Source organism: Rhineura floridana, chromosome 8 (assembly GCF_030035675.1).
Source record: "Rhineura floridana isolate rRhiFlo1 chromosome 8, rRhiFlo1.hap2, whole genome shotgun sequence".
Lineage (NCBI taxonomy): Eukaryota > Metazoa > Chordata > Lepidosauria > Squamata > Rhineuridae > Rhineura > Rhineura floridana.
Genome location: NC_084487.1, coordinates 16534558 through 16557990, shown reverse-complemented (window position 1 = coordinate 16557990; position 23433 = coordinate 16534558). Strand labels below are relative to the sequence as shown.

At 44.7% G+C, this 23433-nt stretch overlaps 1 protein-coding gene across 16 annotated transcripts in view; it reads left to right on the top strand.

The window, feature by feature from the left end:
- The window catches only part of SOX5 (SRY-box transcription factor 5), a 1141232-nt gene that overhangs the window by 1045934 nt on the left and 71865 nt on the right, over nucleotides 1-23433 (top strand). For all 16 annotated transcript variants that reach the window (XM_061638411.1, XM_061638415.1, XM_061638414.1 and 13 more), the window contains 2 exons: nucleotides 9163-9340; nucleotides 22750-22922. In XM_061638411.1, the coding sequence (XP_061494395.1) occupies nucleotides 9163-9340; nucleotides 22750-22922 (351 nt within the window). The remainder of the gene's footprint in view (nucleotides 1-9162; nucleotides 9341-22749; nucleotides 22923-23433) is intronic.

Here is a 23433-nt window from a genome sequence, read left to right as displayed (position 1 = left end):
TGTAAAGTCTTTGGCTGTAGTTCACCAGCAGAGTATTTGATTTGTATGCAGAAGGCCCCGTGTTCAATCCCCCGCATCTCCAGGTAGGATTGGAAATGTCCCTTGTCTGAAACCCTGACGAGCTGCTGCCAGTCAGTGTTGACAATGTAGAGCTATGGTCCAGCTCAGTATCTGGCAGCTTCCTGTGTTTCCATCTCAGCAACAGCCCCCACAATAACACATTACATATGTACCGGACCTTATCATGTTCCTATATGGAGCAGCTAATTGCAACAGGTGTTTGCTGTGCCATCTACTGGGAGTTTGTTTATTTGAAAGGTTTCTAGGCCAGTCTATAGGATAATGTCCTCTCTGGGTGGCTTACAAAATTAAAATTTTAAAATTAAAGGAGAACGTGCCAGGTAAGGGGAACTCGTCCCAGACAAGTTGTGTCTGTGCCTTGTTCCGGTTCTCCTCATATCCACAGGATTGTTGGTTGTACTGTCAGCCAGCTCTCGGATCTCCAGGTGCTGCTTTTAAATGCTAGGTCGGTCGTTAATAAAAAACCCCTTATCCACGATTTGATTGTGGAGAAGGGCGCCGACCTTGCGTGCATTACCGAGACCTGGGTGGGTGAGGAGGGAGGAGTTGCTCTTTCCCAGCTTTGCCCACCTGGGTATTCGGTGCAGCACTGTGGTAGATCTGAGGGCCGGGGAGGCGGGGTTGCTGTGGTCTATCGGAGTTTTTTCTCTCTCACCAAGCACCCTGTCCAGTCGGTGACTGGTTTGGAGTGTCTTCATCTTGTGTTGGGCCATGGAGACAGATTGGAAATACTGTTGGTGTACCGCCCACCTTGCTGCCCAACGGCTTCCCTAGCTGAGCTGATAGAGATAGTCTCGGAGGTATTGTTGAGGTCCCCCAGACTGGTGGTACTGGGGGATATCAACATTCATGCCGAGGCTGTCTTGTTCGGGGCGGCTCAGGACTTCATGGCCTCCATGACAATCATGGGGCTGTCTCAAGTTGTTACTGGCCCTACGCATGTATCAGGACATACTCTTGATTTGATCTTCGCCACTGGTCATGGAGATGGTGATCTGAGGGTGGGGTATTTTTCATCTACCCCATTGTCATGGACAGATCACCGCTTGCTGAGCTTTAGACTCACGACAGCCCTTTCCCTCTGCAGAGGTGGGGGACCTATTAAGTTGGTCCGCTCCCGGAGGCTTATGGATCCTGTTGCTTTCCAGAGTGCTCTGGGAGTTTTTCTGGCTGATAGTACTGGCGCTCCTGTCAAAGCCATGGTCGACCTGTGGAATACGGAGATGACCCGGGCCATTGATATGATTGCCCCCGCGCGCCCCCTTCGGTGCAGAACTCAAACAGCACCGTGGTATACCCCGGAGCTGAGAGTGATGAAGCAAGAGAGAAGGAGGCTAGAGTGCAGGTGGAGGCGAACTCCTGATGGATGCAGTCATTCTTTGGTGAGTGCCTCCACTAAGGCGTATGTAAAAGCGGTTAGGGCGGCAAAAAAGTCTTACTTTGCTGCCACCATTAGATCATCTCTTTGCCGCCCAGCGGAGCTTTTTAGGGTGGTACGAGGGCTCTTACATTCTGCCCCTCATGATACTAAAGAAACATCAGAAGCCCGCTGCAACGAATTTGCGGAGCACTTCCAAGACAAGATTGCTTGCATCTGTCGGGACTTAGACTCTGATGTTATTACAGATGATTCCATTGGAGTGTCCAGAGCACGGTCTTGTCCTTCATTGTTGGATGAATTTCAGTTGGTGCAGCTTGAGGAAGTGGACAAGGTGCTTGGAATGGTGCGGGCGACCACGTCTGCCCTGGATCCTTGCCCATCTTGGCTGGTGAAGGCCGGCAGGGCTGTAACCACCGGCTGGGCCAAAGAGGTGATAAATGCCTCCTTGAGAGAGGGAGTAGTCCCTGGTAGTCTCAAGGAGGCAGTAGTGAGACCTCTTTTGAAGAAACCTTCTTTGGACCCAGATGTTCTGAACAACTACAGGCCGGTGGTGAATGTCCCTTTTTTGGGCAAGGTCTTGGAATGGGTGGTCGCCGGCCAGCTCCAGGCGCTTTTGGATGAAACCGATTATCTGGATCCGTTTCAATCCGGTTTTAGGCCCGGTTTTGGCACCGAAACAGCCTTGGTCGCCCTGTATGATGACCTTTGTCGGGAGAGGGACAGGGGGAGTGTGACTGTTGATTCTCCTTGATCTCTCAGCGGCGTTTGATACCATCGACCATGGTATCCTTCTGGGGAGGCTCGCGGAGTTGGGAGTTGGGGGCACTGCTTGGCAGTGGCTCCGCTCCTACTTAGCGGATTGTCGCCAGAAGGTAGTGCTTGGGGAACACTGCTCGACACCCTGGACTCTCCATTGTGGAGTCCCTCAGGGGTCGGTCTTGTCCCCTATGCTTTTTAACATCTACATGCAGCCTCTGGGTGCGGTCATCAGGAGTTTTGGAGTGCGTTGCCATCAGTACGCTGATGACACGCAGCTCTACTTCTCCTTTTCACCTTCTTCAGGTGAGGCTGTTGATGTGCTGAACCGTTGCCTGACCGCAATAATGGACTGGATGAGAGCTAATAAACTGAAACTCAATCCAGACAAGACTGAGACAGTGTTGGTGAGCTCTTTACCTGCCCAGATGGTGGATGTTCAGCCTGTTCTAGATGGGGTTACACTCCCCTTGAAGGAACAGGTTCGTAGTTTGGGGGTCCTTTTTGACCCTTCCTTGTCGCTTGAGGCTCAAGTGGCCTCGGTGGCGCGGAATGCGTTTTACCATCTTCGCTTAGTCGCCCAACTATGCCCCTATCTGGACAGTGACGATCTCGCCTCTGTTGTTCACACTCTGGTAACTTCTAGATTGGACTACTGTAATGCGCTCTACGTAGGGCTGCCCTTGAAGACCGTTCGGAAACTTCAGCTAGTGCAAAATGCGGCAGCCAGGTTGTTGACGGGGACCCATTGGTCCGCGCATATAACACCTGTCCTGGCCCGTTTGCACTGGCTACCTATTCGTTTCCGAGCCAGATTCAAGGTGCTGGTTTTGACCTATAAAGCCTTACACGGTGTGGGACCGCAATATCTGATGGCACGCCTCTCCCGCTATGAACCTACCCGTTCACTTCGTTCAGTATCTAAGGCCCTCCTCCGGGTACCAACCCATCAGGATGCCCGGAGGATTGTTATTAGATCCAGGGCCTTTTCTGTGGTGGCCCCCGAACTATGGAACAGCTTACCCGAGGAGATACGCCTGGCGCCTACTCCCAGGCATTTTAACATTCATGTTTTATATTTAATGTTTTTATTCTCTTTGTTGTGATTTTGTATGTTTTATCGTAACTTTGTATTTTAACTCTGCTGTTCACCGCCCAGAGAGCTATTCGCTATGGGCGGTCTATAAATAAAATAAAATAAATAAATAAATAATAAATAAATAAAATACAATCCCACATACAACCCATACACACATACAATTTCACAGCCAAGGAGCCATAACCACATATAAAAACAAGATAAAGCCCGGCATAAAATAACCAAACTATTTAAAAAAAAAACAGCAGATTAAAAACAATATTCTAAAACAGCCGCCGCCTAAAAATCATCTTAACTTGAAAGCCAGTTGGAATCAGTGGGAAAACTTTTTTAAAAAAGTAAGCAAGTCTCCTGAACCAGCCTGAGAAGCAGAGTGGTGTTGGGGAGCTGTTGTGGTGTAGTGAATACAGTATCAGAATAGATGTTTCTATGATGTTTTAAAGTGTTTTAGTGTGTTTGTTTGCCGCCCTGGGGTCCTCCTGGGAGGAAGAGCGGGATATAAATTTAATAAATAAATAATAAATAAATGATAAATATCAGACTGGGACCTGGGAGATCCAAGTTCAAATCCTTACTTGGCCCTGAAGCTGACAGGGTGATTTTGGGCTGGTCTCATTCTCTCACCCTAGCCTTGTTATGTAATACGGGAGAGAACCATGTACACCATCTTGAGCTCCTCCAAGGAAAGGTGGGATGTAATTGTAATTACACCTAAAACAATAGAAAAAACCCCACCTCTTCTCCTCTGTATTCCTCCTGCTCTCTTTGGCTGAGTACACACCATGCATTTAAAGTACATTTGAGGCTCATGAACTTCCCCCCAAATAAACACTGGGTACTGTAGTTTGTCAAGGGAGCTGGGGACTGTAGCTCTGTGAGGGTAAACTACAGTTTCCAGGATTCTTTGGGGGAAGCGACGTACTTTAAATGTATGATGTTCTCTCTATTTGCTGTCATGCTGAGCAGTTCTTGGACTATCTTCCCTTGCTTGTGCCACCTGTAACATCTGTCTAGGTTTTTCTAGGGAAGGCAACTTGATGCATTAGAAAATTCATGTCCTGGAGTAATTCTGCATGCAGGAATTAATATAGGGCATCCACAAGTGTTTCTTGTTAGAGGGCTCCTTTGAGAAGAGGGAATGGATAACATGTCATAAGGTCTCATCCTTCAATGGTCAAAGTGACCAGCTAGCATAGAACTGGGGACCCTCAAGCCCAGGAGCTTTAATGTGGCCCTCCAAGCCTCTTTATCTGGCCCTCGGGACTCTCCCCAGGCCACACCTTCTCCCAGCCACACCCCTCTTCCCAAAGCACATCTCTCACTGGCCTTACTTCTCATCCTCATTGAGTGTTTTTGCATGGCTTGAACAGGCCTTTGAACTCTATTGATAAAGTTTCTTGCGTGCCTGGATAGAGGAGAGAGAGGGGTGTGCAAGTGTGTGTAGAAGCCACACTGTTGCCTCTGTTCTTGCTTACTGCGGGCATGCGGCCCCTGGAAAGTTGTTCAGAAAGTAACAGAAAGTAACATGGCCCTGGACTAAAGGGGGACTCTCACTCCTGCTCTATTAAATGTCTCCTTATTTCTCTTTGGAAGCTGCTACATGCGTTAGGAGGAAGTCAGGATCACAGCAGGGGAGGAAAGAATTAAACTCATCCTACTTGATGTGATCCTGATGATTATCAACTCCTCCTCCCTTCCTGGGCACAAGTGCTATTTGGTGCACATCATGTCTCTTTGGACCCTAAGATTGCAGGGTGGAGTGTGATTGTTGATACGGGAATGGGTGAGGTATTTATTGCAGGCCAATTTTTGAGAGGTCTGGTGAACTACTGCTGGAGCATTGGCCTTAGATTTATTTATTAGATTTATTAGTCGCCCATCTGGCTGGTTGTCCAGCCACTCTTGGCGACGTACAGAATAAAAACATATAATTATATTAGAACATTAAAAATATCAACAACAATAATGAAACCTAACCCAGATCTGAGAGACTTGGGTTCAAGTACTGATTTCTTGGGTTTATTGTGTGGGCTGTCTGACACTCAGTCTTCTGAGATGCCATGGATCTCAAAGGTGGGAGTTCTGGAAGCAGAGCTCCAGTGGTTTTCCAGGTAGGGACCTGGATTCTAATGTAGCCTACCTCTCAGGGTTGTTGTCATAAAATGGTGTGTTTCTTGTCCAGAGGTCCTTAAATGAAGGGTGGAATAGCTGACTTTATGTGGCTTTCAAAGTAACAACACATGTTAAAACCAGCTAAAGGAATTAGGTATCAATAGGTTTCTAAGGATGATCACCTGATATATTTTTATCATTTGCTACTTTTGCCACTAAAAAAAATGTGTAGACATCAACAGGACTTTGGGGTAAATCCCAGTCCATACCGTAATGGGGCTGACATGGTTTTATTCAGTTGTAATTGTCCTTTATAATTGTTAAAGTCGCATTTAGATTTCACTTACTTTCAATTATTTTTTGCATTAGCATTAACATTTATTGCCCGCCCTTTACCCAGCGGTCACAGGGCACATTGCAACAACCTTAAAATACAGGGTTAAAAACAATTAAAAACAACCAGAATCACAAAATAGGGTGGATCCTAAAAATATACCTCTCAGGCTGCAAACCAGCCGGAGCTGGAAAAAGGCACTTCTAGTCACTGAGGCCATCTGAGCCTCCAGCGACAATGTCAGATCCAGGAGTACCCCAAAGCTGTGAACCTGCTCCTTCCAGGGGAGTGCAAGCCCATCAGAACAGGCTGTCTCCCCACCTTCTGGACATGAAAACTCTGGACATGTAACACCTCTGTCTTTGCAGGATTCAGCCTCATTGCTCGAAGTGCTTAGTGCTCAAAGCACACGGTTCACTGGAGCCCTACCAAAAGTATCATTAAGGCCCCACTGAAGTCAATGGGCCTACTCTGATGATTGCTTTCAAGGAAACTGTTTAAGATAGGAGTGGACAAAAGGTAGATTGGGGTTTCCTGGCAGATCTCTGGGTGATTTGCACTAAAATTTCTGTCTTCTGTTAAACAATAGCAACAATCTCCCCCCGCCCTCCAGACACACGCACACACACCAAAAATACTTTTAAAAAATAGTTTGCTAAAACTAAGAAAGCTTGTGGAGAACCAGAAGTTGGTTTTTGTGTGAAAGAACGGTTCTGTGTATGAGCTCAGCTCTGCTACTGAAAAGAAATCCCAGGGCCAAGGTGCACACAAAGGTGCCCTGCGCCTTCATTCCAACCAAGTGCATGTTCACTGTTCTTTCTAAGCCACTTTTACACTTGGCTCCAGCTGGTGGACCTCTGGGTTCTAGGGGAGGGGAAAAAAAACAAAGTAGTTGTTGCAACTTTGAAGTCTGCCCACCCCTTTGTTTAAGGAATGCAGCTTCGATTTGTGTGTGGATGAGAGAGAGGGGGGGAAAATGTTACTCTTTCCCCTGCTTGATGATGATGATGATTATGCACCAGCTGTGTCGCAGGAAGCTTAACCATAATTTTTAAGATGACATTTTTGGACTACCTTTTCCTTGATTGTTGTGTTTATTCAGGATTAAATTTGGATTTAACCATGACAGTTGCAAAAAATAAAAATAAAAGAGTAATAAGGTATATAAGAACAGAATAAAGGGCCCCATTCAGAAGCTTGCTTGCTCCAGATAACTGAAAGGAAGCAGAACCACCTCCTCTCATTCCTATTCACCCCACTCCGCTATTCTTGAGGAAGGTACTCAGGTGTGCAGGGCCAGCACCAGGCATGCCAAGGCCCTTGAGCACCAGCCTGCCCTAGGCCCTGGCACCCACACGCACACATGCCCCACCTACCTACCTACCTACTGAGCGAGCAAGTGGGTGAGCGGCTGGGGAGGGCAGGGGGCAAGTGAGCGGGCAGTGGGGAATGGGGGTGGGCGGGGAAGGGGAGCGCTACTCCCCCACCCTAATTAGGGGGCCCTCAGCCAGGGCCCGACCTGGCTGCCCTTCAGCGCCAGCCCTGCAGGTGTAAGCTGTACGGCTCCATATGAAGCGTGACACAATCCTCCTTAATTTCAGGAATACTTTTTGGAATATACTCAGTTGCAGAAATGCTAGCAGTGATGGGAAATCATCTTGTATTTTCACATTTGCAGTCATCCCATGCTAGGCCTGTGTTTGCTGTCCCTTGTGCTACCATAAATCCAGAAAAAGGCTAGTAGAGAACTGTGACAAGAACCCGTTGCAGGACAAGATCAGAGACAAAGCATTTATTTACTAGGGCTCAATCCAACTGAGTGTGGGCATGATGCCCACACAAGGAGGAACTCCAGTGGGCTCAATAGAAACCTCTTTTTTTCCGCCTTCCTCATCCCCGCCAAGATGAGCACAGATGTGGATGTGGCAGAACATGCTTTGCATGCAGAAGGTCCCAGGTGCAGTCCCCAGCATCTTAGGTTAGGCCCTTGTCTGAAACCCTGGAGAGCTGCTATGTAAACAGTACTGACACAGATGGACCAACAGTGGAGGCCGGTGGCTCCGATGTCAGCGAGGCAGTGAAACTGCTCCGGATTTTAATCTGAATTTTCAAGGAGCACCTTTGACAAAACTTGGAGCGCATTCACTGCCCCACTGACATTAGAGCTTGTAATATCATATGTTATAAGTGCCATACAATCTTTGTTCTCTACTTGCGAGAAATCAGTGTTTTAGCCTGGCAGCATCTATTCTTTGGAACTCCTTGCCTATTGATATTAGGAATGTACAATTGTACAATATCTTCTAGGCCCGCTAAAAATATGCTTTGCCTAGGCAAGCCTACCCAGACGTGAAATTTTATTATGTACATTTGTTTTCAAAACTGTTGATTTTAATTTGTATTTTGATAATTTTATTAGGTTTTTATTCACTAGAAAAGACAATAATGCTGAGAAAAACAGAAGGGAGTAGAAAAAGAGGAAGGCCAAACAAGAGGTGGATTGATTCCATAAAGGAAGCCAGAGACCTGAACTGACAAGATCTGAACAGGGTGGTTCATGACAGATGCTCTTGGAGGTCACTGATTCATAGGGTCGCCATAAGTCGAATTTGACTTGAAGGCACATAACAACAACAACAAACTTTTTAAAAGTCTGTTTTATTGATGTTTTCAAAAGAATATTTTATGTGAACTGTTTAGAGATCATTGTTTTTTAATTAAGTGGTCTATAAATCTTGCTAAATAAAGATAAATAATTTGTAATCTTGGGTGGTGTGCTGCTTCCATGTACAATTCTTCAGTTCCATTAACATTTACTGTCAAAAGAGAGCCTCCCACTCCCTCCCTGATAAAGTGCATTAGAATTGCCCCCCAACACTTCCTGGTGTACTTTAACGTCACCAATGCTCTAAAAGTGAATATCCACACGCATTCATTTTTTCACTGCCAATGAGGCAGAAGTCACACCAGAATGACCTGTCCCACTACTGGGTGTTCTTGTGCCGAAGATTGAGGACAGACAAAAGAAAATACTTCTTCACACAGCATATCATTAAACTGGAATTTGTTCCCACTAGAGGCTGTGGTGGCTGCCAACGTGGATGGCTTTAAAAGAGGATTAGCCGGATTTGTGGAGGAGAAGGCTTTCAATGACTACTAACCAGCCATGATGGCTATGTTCTGCTTCCACTGTCAGAGGCAGTATGCTTCTGAACACCAGTTGCTGGAAACTGCAGGAGAACGAGAGTTACTGTTGCACTCACCTGCCTGCGGGCTTCCCATAAGCATCTGGTTGGCCACTGTGTGAAGTGGATGCTGGCCTAGATGAGCCATTGGTCTGATCCAGCTGTAGGACAATTCCTATGTTCTTATAATCTTATGTTCATATTCCCCTTCTAGGACGAGGTGGCCCAGCCACTGAACCTCTCAGCAAAACCCAAGACAACTGACAGCAAGTCTCCCACATCGCCAACCTCTCCTCACATGCCAGCACTAAGAATAAATAGTGGGAGCAGCTCACTTAAATCTTCTGTGCCAGCATCATTAGCTAGTCCTTCAACCAGAGTCAACACAATAGGTAAGTTCTCTTCCTTTCATTTTTGGCAGAGGAGCACAGCTTCCCACCCTTCCAACCCAAAGGATCTCAGGGCAGCAAACAACAAGTGATAAAACAATTTTTAAAAAAACTTAAAAACAATTCCAGTGCAGCTGCGGACTGCTTAAAAGGCTTGTTGAAAGAGGAAGGTCTTTAGTAGGTGCCAAAAAGACAACAGAGACAATCCCTGTCTAATATTTAAGGGGAGGGGATTCCTAAGGATGGGTGCCACAACACTAAAGGTCTGTTTCCTATATTTTGTGGAAGTTGGTATCTGCAGGAGGCCCTCGCCTGCAGAATGCAACAATCAATTGGATATATAAGGGGTGAGATGATCTTTCAGGTATCTAGTCCCAAGGTGTATAGCGCTTTATGCACCAAAACCAGCACCTTGAACTTAGTCTAGTAACTAACTGGCAGACAGTCCTAATTATTTTAAGTTTCAGTTAGAAAAGAAAGATAGTTTCCAGAACTGTGCTGAAGTTCTCCATGGAAAATCTTTGGCTTCAAAATTTGCAAACGTAAGTGTTCATGGGGGTCAGTGAAATTCTCTGAATTTTTCAGGCCCTCTTTGACATCAGTAGTGATTTCTTTTATTCTCTTTGTAGTTGTGGTTTGTTTTTTTTTTCATTCTCAGCCTAATTCTGGCATCCAGGCCTCAATTCTCTCCCCCTCCTCCCCCTCCCCCAAAGCTTTCTATATAATGATGTAAAATCATTACAGGAACATTCGGCTGGGAGGGGGAGAGAGAAAATGGCAGCAGCCAGCCATCAGCCTCCTGAAGAGTTTCACTGCCACAGCCAGTGACAAAAATAAGTTTTTAAAAAATAGAAAAAGATTATTAAAAAAAAGAATAGAAGGAACTCCCGCCTCTTTCACTACCAAAGGTAAGAGATAGCCTGAAACTTTTCGACAGGTTTTTCAACCTCTCCACAATGGACGAATCCCTGCCATCTGCAAACGGGGCAGCAAATTTTGGATGGCTTTTTCAATTCAGCCCTAATTAATATTGTGCTTTTTGAACATTCAAATTGCCTTCCTCACGGAAGTGGGAGGGAGCAAATTTTGGGAGACTGGAAGGTGAAATGGATCGCTTTGTTTTGGGGGCAGGGCACTTACTCTGGCAGTGAGAGCAGGCAGTTCTTTTCTTTAATCACTTTTTTTTAAAAAAAAATGCCTATTTTGAGAGCAGCCAGAATGTTCCCCTGCTGCCATTCCCCCCTTCCCCCAAATGTCTGTGGAGTGACACTAGAGATTTAAAAAACAATAGTAAGAAAAAAGGGTGCCACCTCAAGTGCCAAGGTATGCCACTCTCTTTCTTGCATGTTCTCCACACCCAACATCTTTTAGATGGCGGCGGGGGGGGGGAATCAACAGGAACTCAACTGTTGAACAATGTGTGCAACATGGCTTGCATGGATAAAGGCAGTCTCTAAGGTATCTTTCGCCAACGCGGTGCCCATGCTGTCTGGGACTGATGGGAGTTGTACTCCAAAACATCTAGAGGACATCAGGTGGGTGAAGGCTGCCCTAAAGTATTGTAGTCCCAGACTCTTCAGGGTCTGAAAGGCCCAGAAGCAAATTGTCAGCAGGTTTAGCTAAAATCACACAAGTAACAGAACACCCTAAATGAGATAATAGTCTGCCTGCTAGGTTTGAACTAGTTCGAAGCTTCTGAGCATTTTTCAAAGGTGGTCCCACCAGTAGACCACAATACATTGTCCCTCACCATCCCCAGTTCTGGTATAATCAGAGCTGTAGTTGTCCAGGGTCTTGGGGTGTCTTAGGTTCCTTACTTTTTTTGGAGCAGGATCTCAGCAGGGTCCCTATTTGCTAGAATCCTATGAGGCAATCAACATGAAAGGAGAGTGCATTAGTTACTGAGAAGAGTCTTCTAACATGCTTCCTTGATTTTTTCTGCTGATTGGAGTCAATCAGAGTGAAAGGAGGTGAGTCAAACATTGAGGAGACTCATCTCAGTAGCTAACACACTCCCCTTTCCTGCTGATTGACTCCTAGGGATATCTGTTGTTGTGAGAGAAGGTTTTAACAGGATCTCATTCTTTACACAGCAGCAAAGGAGGGGGGGCATGGCTGTGACTAACATGAAGGGACCCTGCACTTCTGAATTTGCCACTGCACTATTGGGTATGATACTAGCTTCCAACAATTCACTCTCTTTGCATCTAGGAAAATGTTTACTCTGTTACAAGAGGTGGGACCTTGGATGCACACAGGTGTCACTGGGCAACTCCTGAATATTTGTAAGGGTTCCAGGAGAGATACCATAAACATAATCTAGATGTACCCCCCAATGTGCAAAAGCACTTTTCAGCTAGTTTGACCAGCCTCAGAATAGCTGCACGCTCTCCTTAGTTTTCCAGATAAAATCTTTGCTTTCCCACTTTTCTGGTATCTCTCCTGCATGTGGAATCCTTGCCATTTCCCTCCCTCCCTTTCAGGGAAATGTAGATTTTGAAAGGCTGTACCTATAATGAGTGATAATGTAATTGGATAAAAGCTGTGAGGATGGCTGGAGTTGTAAAGGTCACTCTTGTAAGGAGAATTAATGTGTTATACCGTTAATAAACCATGGGAAACTGTGGACCAAAAGATAACATACTTAAGTTATTGTTAATGACATGGACTTCGCCGCCGTATATCTTTGTGGGACAGATATAGAAAGGGACTTTTTGAGGTTACAGAAGGGAATCACTGTGCGTGCTGTCTAGGATAATGGAGCCTGCTTTCCCCTCCCTTCTTTTTCTTCTTCTTTCCTTTAAGTTGGGGAAATCTTTGGCTCCTAAGTTGCTGTTTGAGTTACAGTCAGACTAAGGCTGCATACTTAACAATATTTTATTCTAGAATCAATGGAGACAGTACCTTTTTACAAACAGTCAACAAACAATCTAGACCTATTGCATATTTTTCTACCCCTAAAAAGCACTTTTTAAGAGGCTGGTTTCATTCCCCAAAGAAAATCTCATTGCATATTGATACTGCACTACCCTGCTGTGTGGCCGCAGTCACACTAGACATGCATTCCACTAATATTCCACTTTAAACAGTCGTGGCTTCCCCCAAGGAATCTTGGGAAGTGTCATTTGTGAAAGGTGCTAAGAGTAGTTAGGAGACAATTGCCAAAGTGGTTTAACAGTCAATCCCTCTTTCCAGAGAAGTCTAGGAACTGTAGCTCTGTGAGGGGAAGAGGGGTCAGCACCCTTCACAAACTACACTTCCCAGGATTCTTTGGGGAAGGCCATGATTGTTTAAAGTGGAATGATAGTGGAATAAATGTGTGGTGTGAATGTGGTCTGTGTCCATTTGAAAACAGATAACAACACATGTAGGTGGTCCTGGCAAACACATGTAAGTGGTTGGGGTATCCACACCTGCCCAGTGACATTGTGGGTGAGCAAATACCAAGATCACAATCACCATTTCCTTCTTCATTCACTTGGTGCATGTGCAGGAGGGAGAAGGCGTGGCTAACCTAATTAAGAGGAGGGTTATCAGATAACCACACTCATCGTTGTGGAAGACAGGATCTAGAATCAATCTAGATGGAAAGCAGCAGGTTGAGGACGACCACAAATATTTCTGGATTGGGAAAAACTATATTTTTGTGCTGCAGATGGGTTAGTATGCATGCAGCCCACTAGCCTTTATTGACCATTTACAACAACAGCAACGTATATACTTATATAAAATATAATACAGTAAATTGCCGGCCACTATCCACCTTCCTAAATCTCAGCTGCCAGTCAGCACAGAAAGATCTGAGGCTGCTTCTGAAGTGTTTATTTTTTTATTATGTTCAGACAATAAAATGGCATAAGATTAAAACAGTAAAACGACGACACAATCAATCTCATTAAATAAATAAATAAACAAGACGGGAATAATGCAAAACAATACAAGCCGGATCAAAACAACACATAAACGCTCAGAAACTAAGGTTTTCTCACCAGGTGCCAAAAATAATAAGACTAGGAAGAGTATTTGAGAGTCAGCACACCAGAACTGAAATGCTCCCAGTGCTGACCACCACTGGCTTCACTTTCAAACTCAGAACCTGGAGAAAAGTCTCTGGAGAAGATCTTCGTAGCAGCCAGTGCGGCTTTTTCAAGATTGCCAAGATGTATTGCATGTGCCTGACCTCAGTTTGTAACTTAGCTGCCATATTTTGTTTTAGTTGCAGTTTCTGAACCGTCATCAAGGGTAGCCCCACATACAATGCATTGTGTTAATCCAGAGAGTAAGAGTATGAATAATGCAAAACAATACAAGGTTATTACTTTCCAGGAGAGGCCATAGCTGGCACACCAGCCTTAGGTGGTGAAATGTTTTGTGCAGTCACTCAGGCCTCTAACAATAACACCACCACCACCACCACCACCACCACCAAAAAAACTATGGACAATGTCCTTCAGAAGCAAAAGCACATCAGAAACAGATGGGCACTGTCTCCAAAATGTACTGAACAACCCATAAGAACATAAGAAGAGCCTGCTGGATTAGGCCAATGGCCCATCCAGTACAGCATTCTGTTCTCACAGTGGACCAAACCAGATGCCTATGGGAAACGCACAAGCAAGACCTGAGTGCAACTACAGTCTCACCTCCTGCAGTTCCCAGCAAATGGTATTCAACAGCATGCTGGCTCCAACAGTGGAGGCAGAGCATAGCTATCATGGCTGGTAGCCAATGACAGCTTTTCAATAATTTTCCCCCAACCTAAGCATAATAATAATAATAATAGTAATAGTTGTTGTTGTTTTCATTCTACTGGCATCCATATTAACTATTTTTCTGCACATCAGTATTTTGGCAGCTCCTGAAAAACATAAGGGTTGCTTGCTTCACTCACCGCACCACTTTCTCAAATGTTCTCATAGATAGTGGTACTTAGAGGGTGAAAAAACAACCATCACCCAAGTAATCTGGAGGAAGGCACGGGTTCTGAGTCTTCAGCAAACCCTTGTGCAAGGGAGAATAATCCAGTTTATAAGCACCATGCCAGCTTCAATTGAGGGTGCCAGAATGCTTGTGGACAACTCTGTGTCAGTTTAGCCGCTTGAAAGAAATACAGCGATAATTCCACTGTGGATGTTAACTTGTTTGCAGGTGTGAGAATTAATCCATCTATGTCTGCATTCATCAGAAAACATATTGTGAGGATTGCTTAATACTAGGGATGGAGTAGAAATTCAGTTTGATTCACATTTTAATGCAAACCTGTCTAATTTGCACTTTCCAAAACACTTTCAGAATTCTTCAAAATTCACAGTACAGTTCTCCAGCTCCCCTAAAAATGTATAAACCCCTAAAAAGGTATAAACGGATGTGCATATTTGGGGAAAGTTTGTAAAAATGCATATATTTTTATTTTATTTATTTATTATTTGATTTATATCCCGCCCTTCCTCCCAGCAGGAGCCCAGGGTGGCAAACAGAAATGCTAAAAACACTTTAAAACACCATGAAAACAGACCTTAACATACATTAAAACAAAACAATGTGAAAAACATTTTTTAAAAAAGCTTTAAAAACATCTTTTAAAAAAGGGTTAAAAACATACTATAAAAAACACATATTAACAAGCAATTCTAACAGACGCAGATGCAGACTTATTATTATTAAATTAAAATTAACATACTGGTGAAAATAACATACAAAATACATTACGTTAGGGACAATTGCTTGCAAAAATGTATTATTTTATTTATTTATTTATTTCACTACATTTATATCCTGTCCTTCCTCCTAGAAGGAGCCCAGGGCAGCAAACAAAAGCACTCTAAAACATCTTAAAAACAAAAGGCTTTAAAACATAAAACAAAACATCTTTAAAATCATATTGAAACAAAGCATCTTTAAAAACATTAAAAACATCTTCTTTAAAAAAAGGAATAATGTGCACCAAAACGCTGACGAATCTTTGTGAGGACTTTTTATTTTAAAAGAAATTCGCAAACTGATGTGGAAATGAACTGAACTGAACTGAAGATTGGAAAAATGAGAAGCTGGGAGTTGTCAAAATCAACAGATTCATCTATCCTTACGTGATACACCTACAAGCCTGTGCAAGTGCTGCAACAGACGATCAGAAAAATCACTGTGTTGTACCATTTCAAAAATCAACAACACAATCTCACTTTCTGTTAAAAGTCAGCCATGTCGAGACTAGGCTATTTCTGTATGCAAGGAGATGAATATCTAAGTGTGTTTACTGTAAGAAAACATTCAGACATGTGATCTCTCATCTGCAACTTCAGTTGGTATTGCCCAACAAAAGCTGCACCACATGATTCTCCTGATTGTGTTTCTTAGTGCTGACAATGAGCCCATCTGTAAATTCCTGATTTCATGAGTCTGGTGGGAAGCTAAATTTATGCATCTCTTAAATGGCTTGGATCCTACGTACATAGTGGGATCTCCTCCTCCCTCAGTATCCTGCAGTGATCTCTAAGATCCATCTAGGATAGTTCTGTTAAACAGATCTCTGCACATTCTAAGGGGATTTGGGGGTGTTCCAAAATTTCAGCTAGAGCTACTACCTTCCCTAAATGCAAACACTGTCATCAAGTTAATTCTGTGCAATGTGTGTCTCCCACTGACAGCATTTAAAAGCTGTTCTACACATTATGAAGAATGAGATGCCAGACTCATATGTATGTATGTATGTACTGCCTTCAAGTCGATTCCGACTTATGGCGACCCTATGAATAGGGTTTTCATGAGGCTGAGAGGCAGTGACTGGCCCAAGGTCACCCAGTGAGCTTCATGGCTAGGTGGGGATTCGAACTCTGGTCTCCCAGGTTGTGGTCCAACACCTTAACCACTATGCCACACAGGCTGTCCAGCCAGAATTAGCCCCCCTTGTTATGTTACCTTTCTGCAGTCCTGCTCTTTCCTGTACTGCTAAGAACCTCAGAGGCCCCAGGCCATGCGGAAGGAGTGCTCCGTCTCATGTCAGCAGTGCCTCACTTTCCACAAGATGCAATGCTGCAATGGGGAGGAGCCAGATTCTGACATTCCCCTGCATAGCGCACGAAAGTGACACACTGCAAGGGCTTCCATGTTGCAAACGTAATATGACAAAAGGTGCTGAGGCAGTTGATCTCCAGACTTTAGATCAACCTTCCCCAACCAGGTGCCTTCCAGATGACTTGTACTACAACTCCCATCTGTCCCAGCCAGTGCATCTGTGATGACTGCGGCTGATGAGAGTTGTAGTTCAAAACATCCAGAAAACCTCTGGGTGGTGAACACTGCTTTCGAGGGTGTGGGATGCCGACTGTTCTCCCACATTAAAAAAAAATCCATGTAGAATACTAGAGTTGTTTGTTTTTAGTTCATTTTTATTAAAGAAAAAAGAAAACATTTTTATTCGTAAATTATAGCACAAGAATGAAAAGAGAAGGGGGGAAAGGACATTAGCTTGTCATTTGTATTCCAACATATTTAAAATATCTACTTTTCCATAACTCTCTTAATCTGTTTTCCTAAGAAATATTCCTAAGAAACATAAGTGTATATAACAAACTATACACATTCTATCATATGTTAACAAAGGCACATTACCATTCCTCTTTTTTATATTTAGCTAGGACAAACTTCATTATTAATTCAGAAAAAAAACAGGAAAGGAAAAGGGAGAAAAAGATAGGCATTCAAGATACTAGCATATTTCACCAGGACTGTTTGAAAATTATTATATTTATTTACAAACAAGATAAAAGCTCTGCCACGTACTCAAAAGGGTGTCCTTTTTTGTTTGTCCCCAACTCATTCTTAATATTTGAGTTACGTGTAGCCCTCTCCCTGATGTGCTGGTTTACTACATGCAGGCAGCCTTTTTTTTCTATGGCTGAGAGGATTTAAAAATATGATGCCCACCTTGTAGTCCTGGAGTGAGATAGTCCAGAAATAATACCTCAGGCATGTCCTGCACATGCAGCAGAATGAGGTGACAGAATGAACTGCATCACTTTAAACTGGGGGGAGGAGTCACATTTTTGAAAGCAAATACCAGTAGAAAAGTGGGAAAGCAGCATAGGAGGGAACAGGCTTCTGTGATGTGTTACTGTGCAATCCAAATCCAAGATCTGCCAGGAAAAGAGAGTCTGAGCTTTCCCGGCTGAGCCAGGGTTCAGCTGGGCCTGTGCTACCATAAACCCCTCACCCCAGATGAGCCAGAGATCTGCTGGCATAAGTCCCTCACACTGTCTCTGCTGTGTCAGCCAGGGCTCAGCTGACGGAACCTAAGCTCATGTAAGTACCAAAAAAGGGCTGTTCTGGGGGTGTGGCAGAGGCGGAATGGGACTAGGAGAGATTTACACCCATTCCAAACCCTGTTCAGCTTGGTCATGTGACCTAGGGCCTAATCCTCAACACCTGAGCCCACATTCACCGGTCAGCTTAGATGGCAGTAGCCCCTCTCAGAGGCTCCTGAATGGAGTTTGGAACAGAGGTAATTTACACCACCATAAATTATGCTGGCATAAGTGATGCTGGCTTCCTATGATTAGGATGCTTCTATCTGCAGGACGTTGTTGGTTTTTAACTTAAAACATTCAAAGAATGCCTGTTCCAGTGTAAAGTGGTATGCCACCTAGTTTTACTCCAGGTGTAGGCCAGGTCATCATCCACCATCTCGTTCTGTGCAATGTAAAGAACAACTCTGAGTCTTCCTCTCCTCACATGAATTGGAGGCTTCCCAAACTCCTCGGTTTTGATTTCCCAAGGAAGCAAGAATTGCCAACTCTGCTGCTTTCAAAACAATTTTTTTAAGTATTTGAAACACACACAACAGCAGCAAAAACTCAACAACCTTCCCGCAATGCAGCTCTGAATGAATCTGACACCAGATTCTCTCTCCTGTAATGTTTCAAAGTGGAGACAATGTTGTACATTCTTTGGCAATCAGCAGATCAGATAGAAGGAGCAAGCGATACAGCAAGAATGTGTAATCTGACATGATTAGACAAGGCTCTTTAGGAACAGAACATTCATAATTGAGACAAAAGAAAAGAGTATTAATAACACTTTCCTAACGCGGCAGTTAGCCATTTTATATTTCCTTTCTTTAATCTTAGTGTTTTTCAACAAATCATGGGATTTAATAGCGTGTTTTGGCAGATTAGAGGATTTATGGCCCAGATGTTTTTTGTTCTAAAAATGGATTAGGGTGTAAAGTTTGCTGGAATCCATGGAACATGTTGAGGCAAGCCGGTCATTTTGCGTGTGATTAGTGCCAGCCTTCTGTCTCACAGCCCCTCCATCTGTTGCAATTCACCAGTGGATCTGGTTAGATTTAGCCTCATGTCACAAACAGAAGCCCCTTTTCCGGGCAATTTCATATTGCAGTTTTCAGGGCTTTGGGCGGGGGGAGATAAATACATAAACAAAAATGCAATGTTGGTGCCCTAGTTTAAAAGATATAGAGATAGTGACTAAGAGGAAAGCAGTTTGTGAAATGGCAAATATTGCTTCCCCCCCCATCTGAATATAATTGGGGTTTGGCGTCTTTATTCCACCCACTTTTACAAGCTGTAAAACGCACACACAGCTCCTAGTGATTGCAGTATACAGCAGGCTGGAGTGGTAGAGAAAGGGGGCCAGAAGGAGAAAAGAAGGGGTGACACATTTAAAATCAAAGAACATAAGTAAATGCTTGCAGAGTTTTAAAGAGAACTGTTTCCGCTGCTACTGCAGCTAAAGACCAGCTTTTTGTGTATGTGAACTGCAGCCAAGGAGCAAACATTTGACCCACCACTGGCAGAGCAGGAATCTAAAGTCCGTAGCAGGATGGTTCCTTGTGCGTTTCTGGGTGACAGGTGGTGTGGGAAGGAGTGTGTGTGTGTGCGCCTGGGGGTGTGTGATACTTTACAGTGAAGGTTCATCTGTTCAGCCACCATATCTCATCGCAAAGCATCACCACCTGTAGTTCATTAAGGAACATGTGAGGTTTAAGGAAGGGATCTGAGCTACTTTGATTTACTCTACTTCTATGCCCCCGGTTGCAATTAAATAAGCTTTCCAACTCTGCTAAGGAAAAGGTTTCCTCAATTTACTGTAAAGCATTTCACTTGCTTTACATCATCAGGAAGATGATCGGAGCACTGGAAACAAAGCCCTATGAGGAGAGACCGAAAGAACTGGGCATGTTTAGCCTTGAGAAGAGAAAACTGAGGAGCGATATGATCACCCTCTTCAAGTACTTCAAAGGATGTCACACAGAGGAGGGCCGGGATCTCTTCTCAGTCATCCCAGAGTGCAGGACACGAATAATGGGCTCAAATTACAGGAAGCCAGATTTTGGCTGAACATCAGGAAAAACTTCCTAACTGTTAGAACAGTATGACAATGGAACCAATGATCTAGGGAGGTGGTGGGCTCTCCAACACTGGAGGCCTTCAAGAGGTAGCTGGACAGCCACCTGTCAGGTATGCTCTAAGTTGGATTCCTGCATTGAGCAGGGAGTTGTATTCTGTGGCCTTATATACAGGCCAGCTCTCCTATGATTTTATGATTGTATGCTACAACTCTGCCGTAGCGGCAAATGTGCCATGCTAGGTGCTGTACAGAGTCAATGTAGTTCCTACGTAGTGGACAAGTAGCATAGATAAGGCAAGGCTGCGAAGTATCCCTTCCCAGAGTCAGAGGTCAGGTGTGTAGCAAACCGAGGAAAAAGCCTTTTCTGTAGTGGTATCCAAATTCTGGATTGTTTTCTCCCGGACTGCTCACTTGGTGCCAGTGGAGGCTGGTGGCTCCAGTGTTAGTGGGGCAGTCAATGCGCTTTGGATTTTTGTCTGAACTTTCAAGGATCTGTCTGAGCTTAGTGGTACTTACTTCTGAGTCAACATGCAGAGGGCTGTGCTCTTAGCTTGAGCATACAGTAGGGGCCTGCTTTTCGGTACCCCGCTTTTCAGCTTTCGGCTAATACGACGCCAGCAGAGCGATCAGCTGTAGCGCGGGGAGCTCCAGCCACCATGCTCCAGCTGACAGTGATCAACTGTAGTGCAGGATCAGCTGTACTATACAGCTGATCGCATGCTATGTCCCACTTTCTGGCGGGTTTCGCTTTTCTTTGGGGGCCTGGAACGTAACCTGCCGTATGAGTGGAGTCCTACTGTGCTCTACTCTTTTGTATAGCAGACTGTGCAATAAAGATGAATGTTGGAAGATTCAGGAGAGGCAACAGAAAGTGCTTCTTCATGTAGCACATAGTTAAACTATGGGACTTGCTCCCACAAGAGGCAATGATAGTTGCCAACTTGTATGGCTTTAAAAGCAGTTTAGATGGAGGCTAAGGCTACTAACCATGATGGCTATGTTTTACTTCCATGGTTAGAGGCAATGTGCTTCTGAATACCAGTTGCTGGAAACCACAGGAGGGGAGAGTGCTCTTGCGCTCAGGTCCTGCTTACAGGCTTCCCATAGGCATCTGGTTGGCCGCTGTGGGAACAGGATGCTGGACTGGATGGGCCATTGGCCAGATCCAGCAGAGCTTTTCTTTTGTTTTTATGCACCCTGTTTTCAGGTAGCCCAGGAAAGTTTTTGTGGGGCATGTGGGTTTGCAGGAGGCCTGGTTTAATTAGACACAGAAGTGGTAAGTGCGGAGGGGGTTGAATGGATTGTATCACTTCAGATTGCTCCTCATATTAAAAACAACAACAGCAACAACTCTGCTTCATATAGAAGCTAGCACAGCATAGGGAGCAAGCTGGGCCATAGTCTTTCCCCTGATGCTGTTTGTTCTTGCAGAGAACCTTGAAAATGTGGCATACACCCCTGCATACCCAAGTGGTCCAGTTGACGTGGCCCCCTCAGGATTCTCTCATCAGATATAGGACTAATTCCCTGAAGGGGAGCCATGTTACCCCTCCCCTGTATGTCTGTGCCCTGATCATGTCATCTGCAGAGAGGAAGCCGGAACACGTACACTCCTAGACCTGCAGGATTCCCCTTTGCAGATGCTCCACTTGATATATGGATATCCACAGGGTGAGGCTAACAGGGGGCGTGGCATTAGAGGTGGAGCCAGGAGGCTTGCCCCACCTCCTCTCTCTCCACCTGGTTAGGATCCACCTGTGGAGGACAATGTCTGCGGAGGGCTGCATTTCTAGACTGGGACTCTGTGCGGAGAACAAGTGTGATCCAGGAGTTAGACCATTAGACTTGGAAGGGGTACCCTATGTTCAGATCCCAGGTTCCCATTTTGCATTTCATTGTCCCAGACTTTATTTTATTGTATTTTTTGCATTTCATTGCAATGACCCCACCTTTTACAGGTTTTGCTTTCCAAACCCAGACACATACAGAGGGGTTGTATTCATCTCAGTTCAACTCAGAGTAGACCCATTGAAATGAATGGACCTAAGTGAATGCTTACAAAATCAGCTGATGCAAAATGGATTTGATAAAGTGGACTCTAGTCCGTGAAAGCTCGGAGGGTGGCAACACGAGAACAGGCCTTTTCAGTGGGTGGCCCCCCAGCTGTGGAATGCTCTCCCCAAGCCAGGGAGGCAGACCTGGTGCCCTCTTTTCCGTATTTAGGCACCAGGCCAAGGCTCAGGCCTCTGGCTCTTGATATGAGCTGTTTTAGTTTTTCCTTTTTATTCAAAGTTTTAATATTTTAAGTTTTTATGTTACATGTTATTAAATGTGTTGTAAGTTGCCTAGAGATGGTTGGGTGTGAGGCAACTAGCAAATTAAATAAATAAATAAATAAATTGGTAGGCGTATTCCCAACTAAGTTCAACACAGAGCAGACCTGCTTAAATTAATGAACCTAAGCTAGCCATGTCCATTAATTTCAGTGAGTCTACTCTGTGTAAGACTTGCACTGTCTATAACCCATAGTCTTTATCTACAGGACTCTTCATTTTTTTGGTGCTACAGCCTAATCCGGGTACCCCTCTGGTGACTCTTAAGGTGGTCTTGGACATGTCATTCCAAGCTTCAGCCCCTTAATAGTGGGCTATTAAGCACTAATAATAGTGTCTTGCTGCCAGAACTAGGGGAATAAAATGGCTCATGTATTTTGTTTTTTTCCTGCTCACAATAAACAATTTGCTTGTGTTATTTGGCCAAGGGAGGGAAAATTTCAAACTTTTTTCAAATGGCCTCAAAATAACACTGAGACACTTGTGATCTTTATTTCATTTCTCTGACTCGATAATAAATTAAAACCGCGAGAGTTTATGCTACAGGATGATCCATCCCTAATTCAAGGCACTAACCGCTGATGAGTTTGCTCATTGTCCAGCATCCATTAAAGAAGGCCTCTGAGTGTTTTGATGATAATAGCTCACAATGTTTCCTGGTAACCTTGCTTTTGTTTGTGTCCCCATCTCCCACCCCCACCCGCACCCTCTGCCTAGATATCCTTTCATCTATCACGTCATCGGGTTACTTAAACGATCACGATGCTGTTACCAAGGCAATCCAGGAGGCTCGGCAGATGAAGGAGCAGCTACGGCGGGAGCAACAGGTGCTTGATGGGAAGGTTGCTGTGGCGAACAACTTGGGTCTAAACAACTGCAGGACAGACAAGGTCAGTTCCCAAGTTTCACGTTTGGATCACGGTTGACAATTCAGCTCTAGACGTTGTTCTTCCCCGCTCTCTGTACACAGCGTTCCTGTTTAAAGCAGAGGTGGGCTTGTTCAGATGGCGGGCTGTGTTCCCTTCTGAGCAACATGTCAAAGCGGGCAGAGCAAGCGGGAATTGCATCCTGTCTTTGTACAGCAGGCTAGTTTCTACACACACTCACACACCCCTCTGCATCCTCTGCCCAGGCAAGCAAGAGGCGTGATCAGAGTTCAAGGACATGTTCCAGCCAGGCAAAAACACTCAAGGAAGGTGCCAAGCAGGGCCGGTGGGGGCAGGAGCTGGGGAAAGGGGTGTGTGCCTGGGGAGGGATGTGGTGTGTGAAGAGTGTCGAGGGCCAGAAAGGCAGCTTAGAGAGCCTGAGCTTCCCCACTCCTGAGTTTCCCCACATATAGGTGTGTTGGAGGAAACTTCAGCTTATTGACTTCTACCCACCTCTGTGACATAATCTATGTGT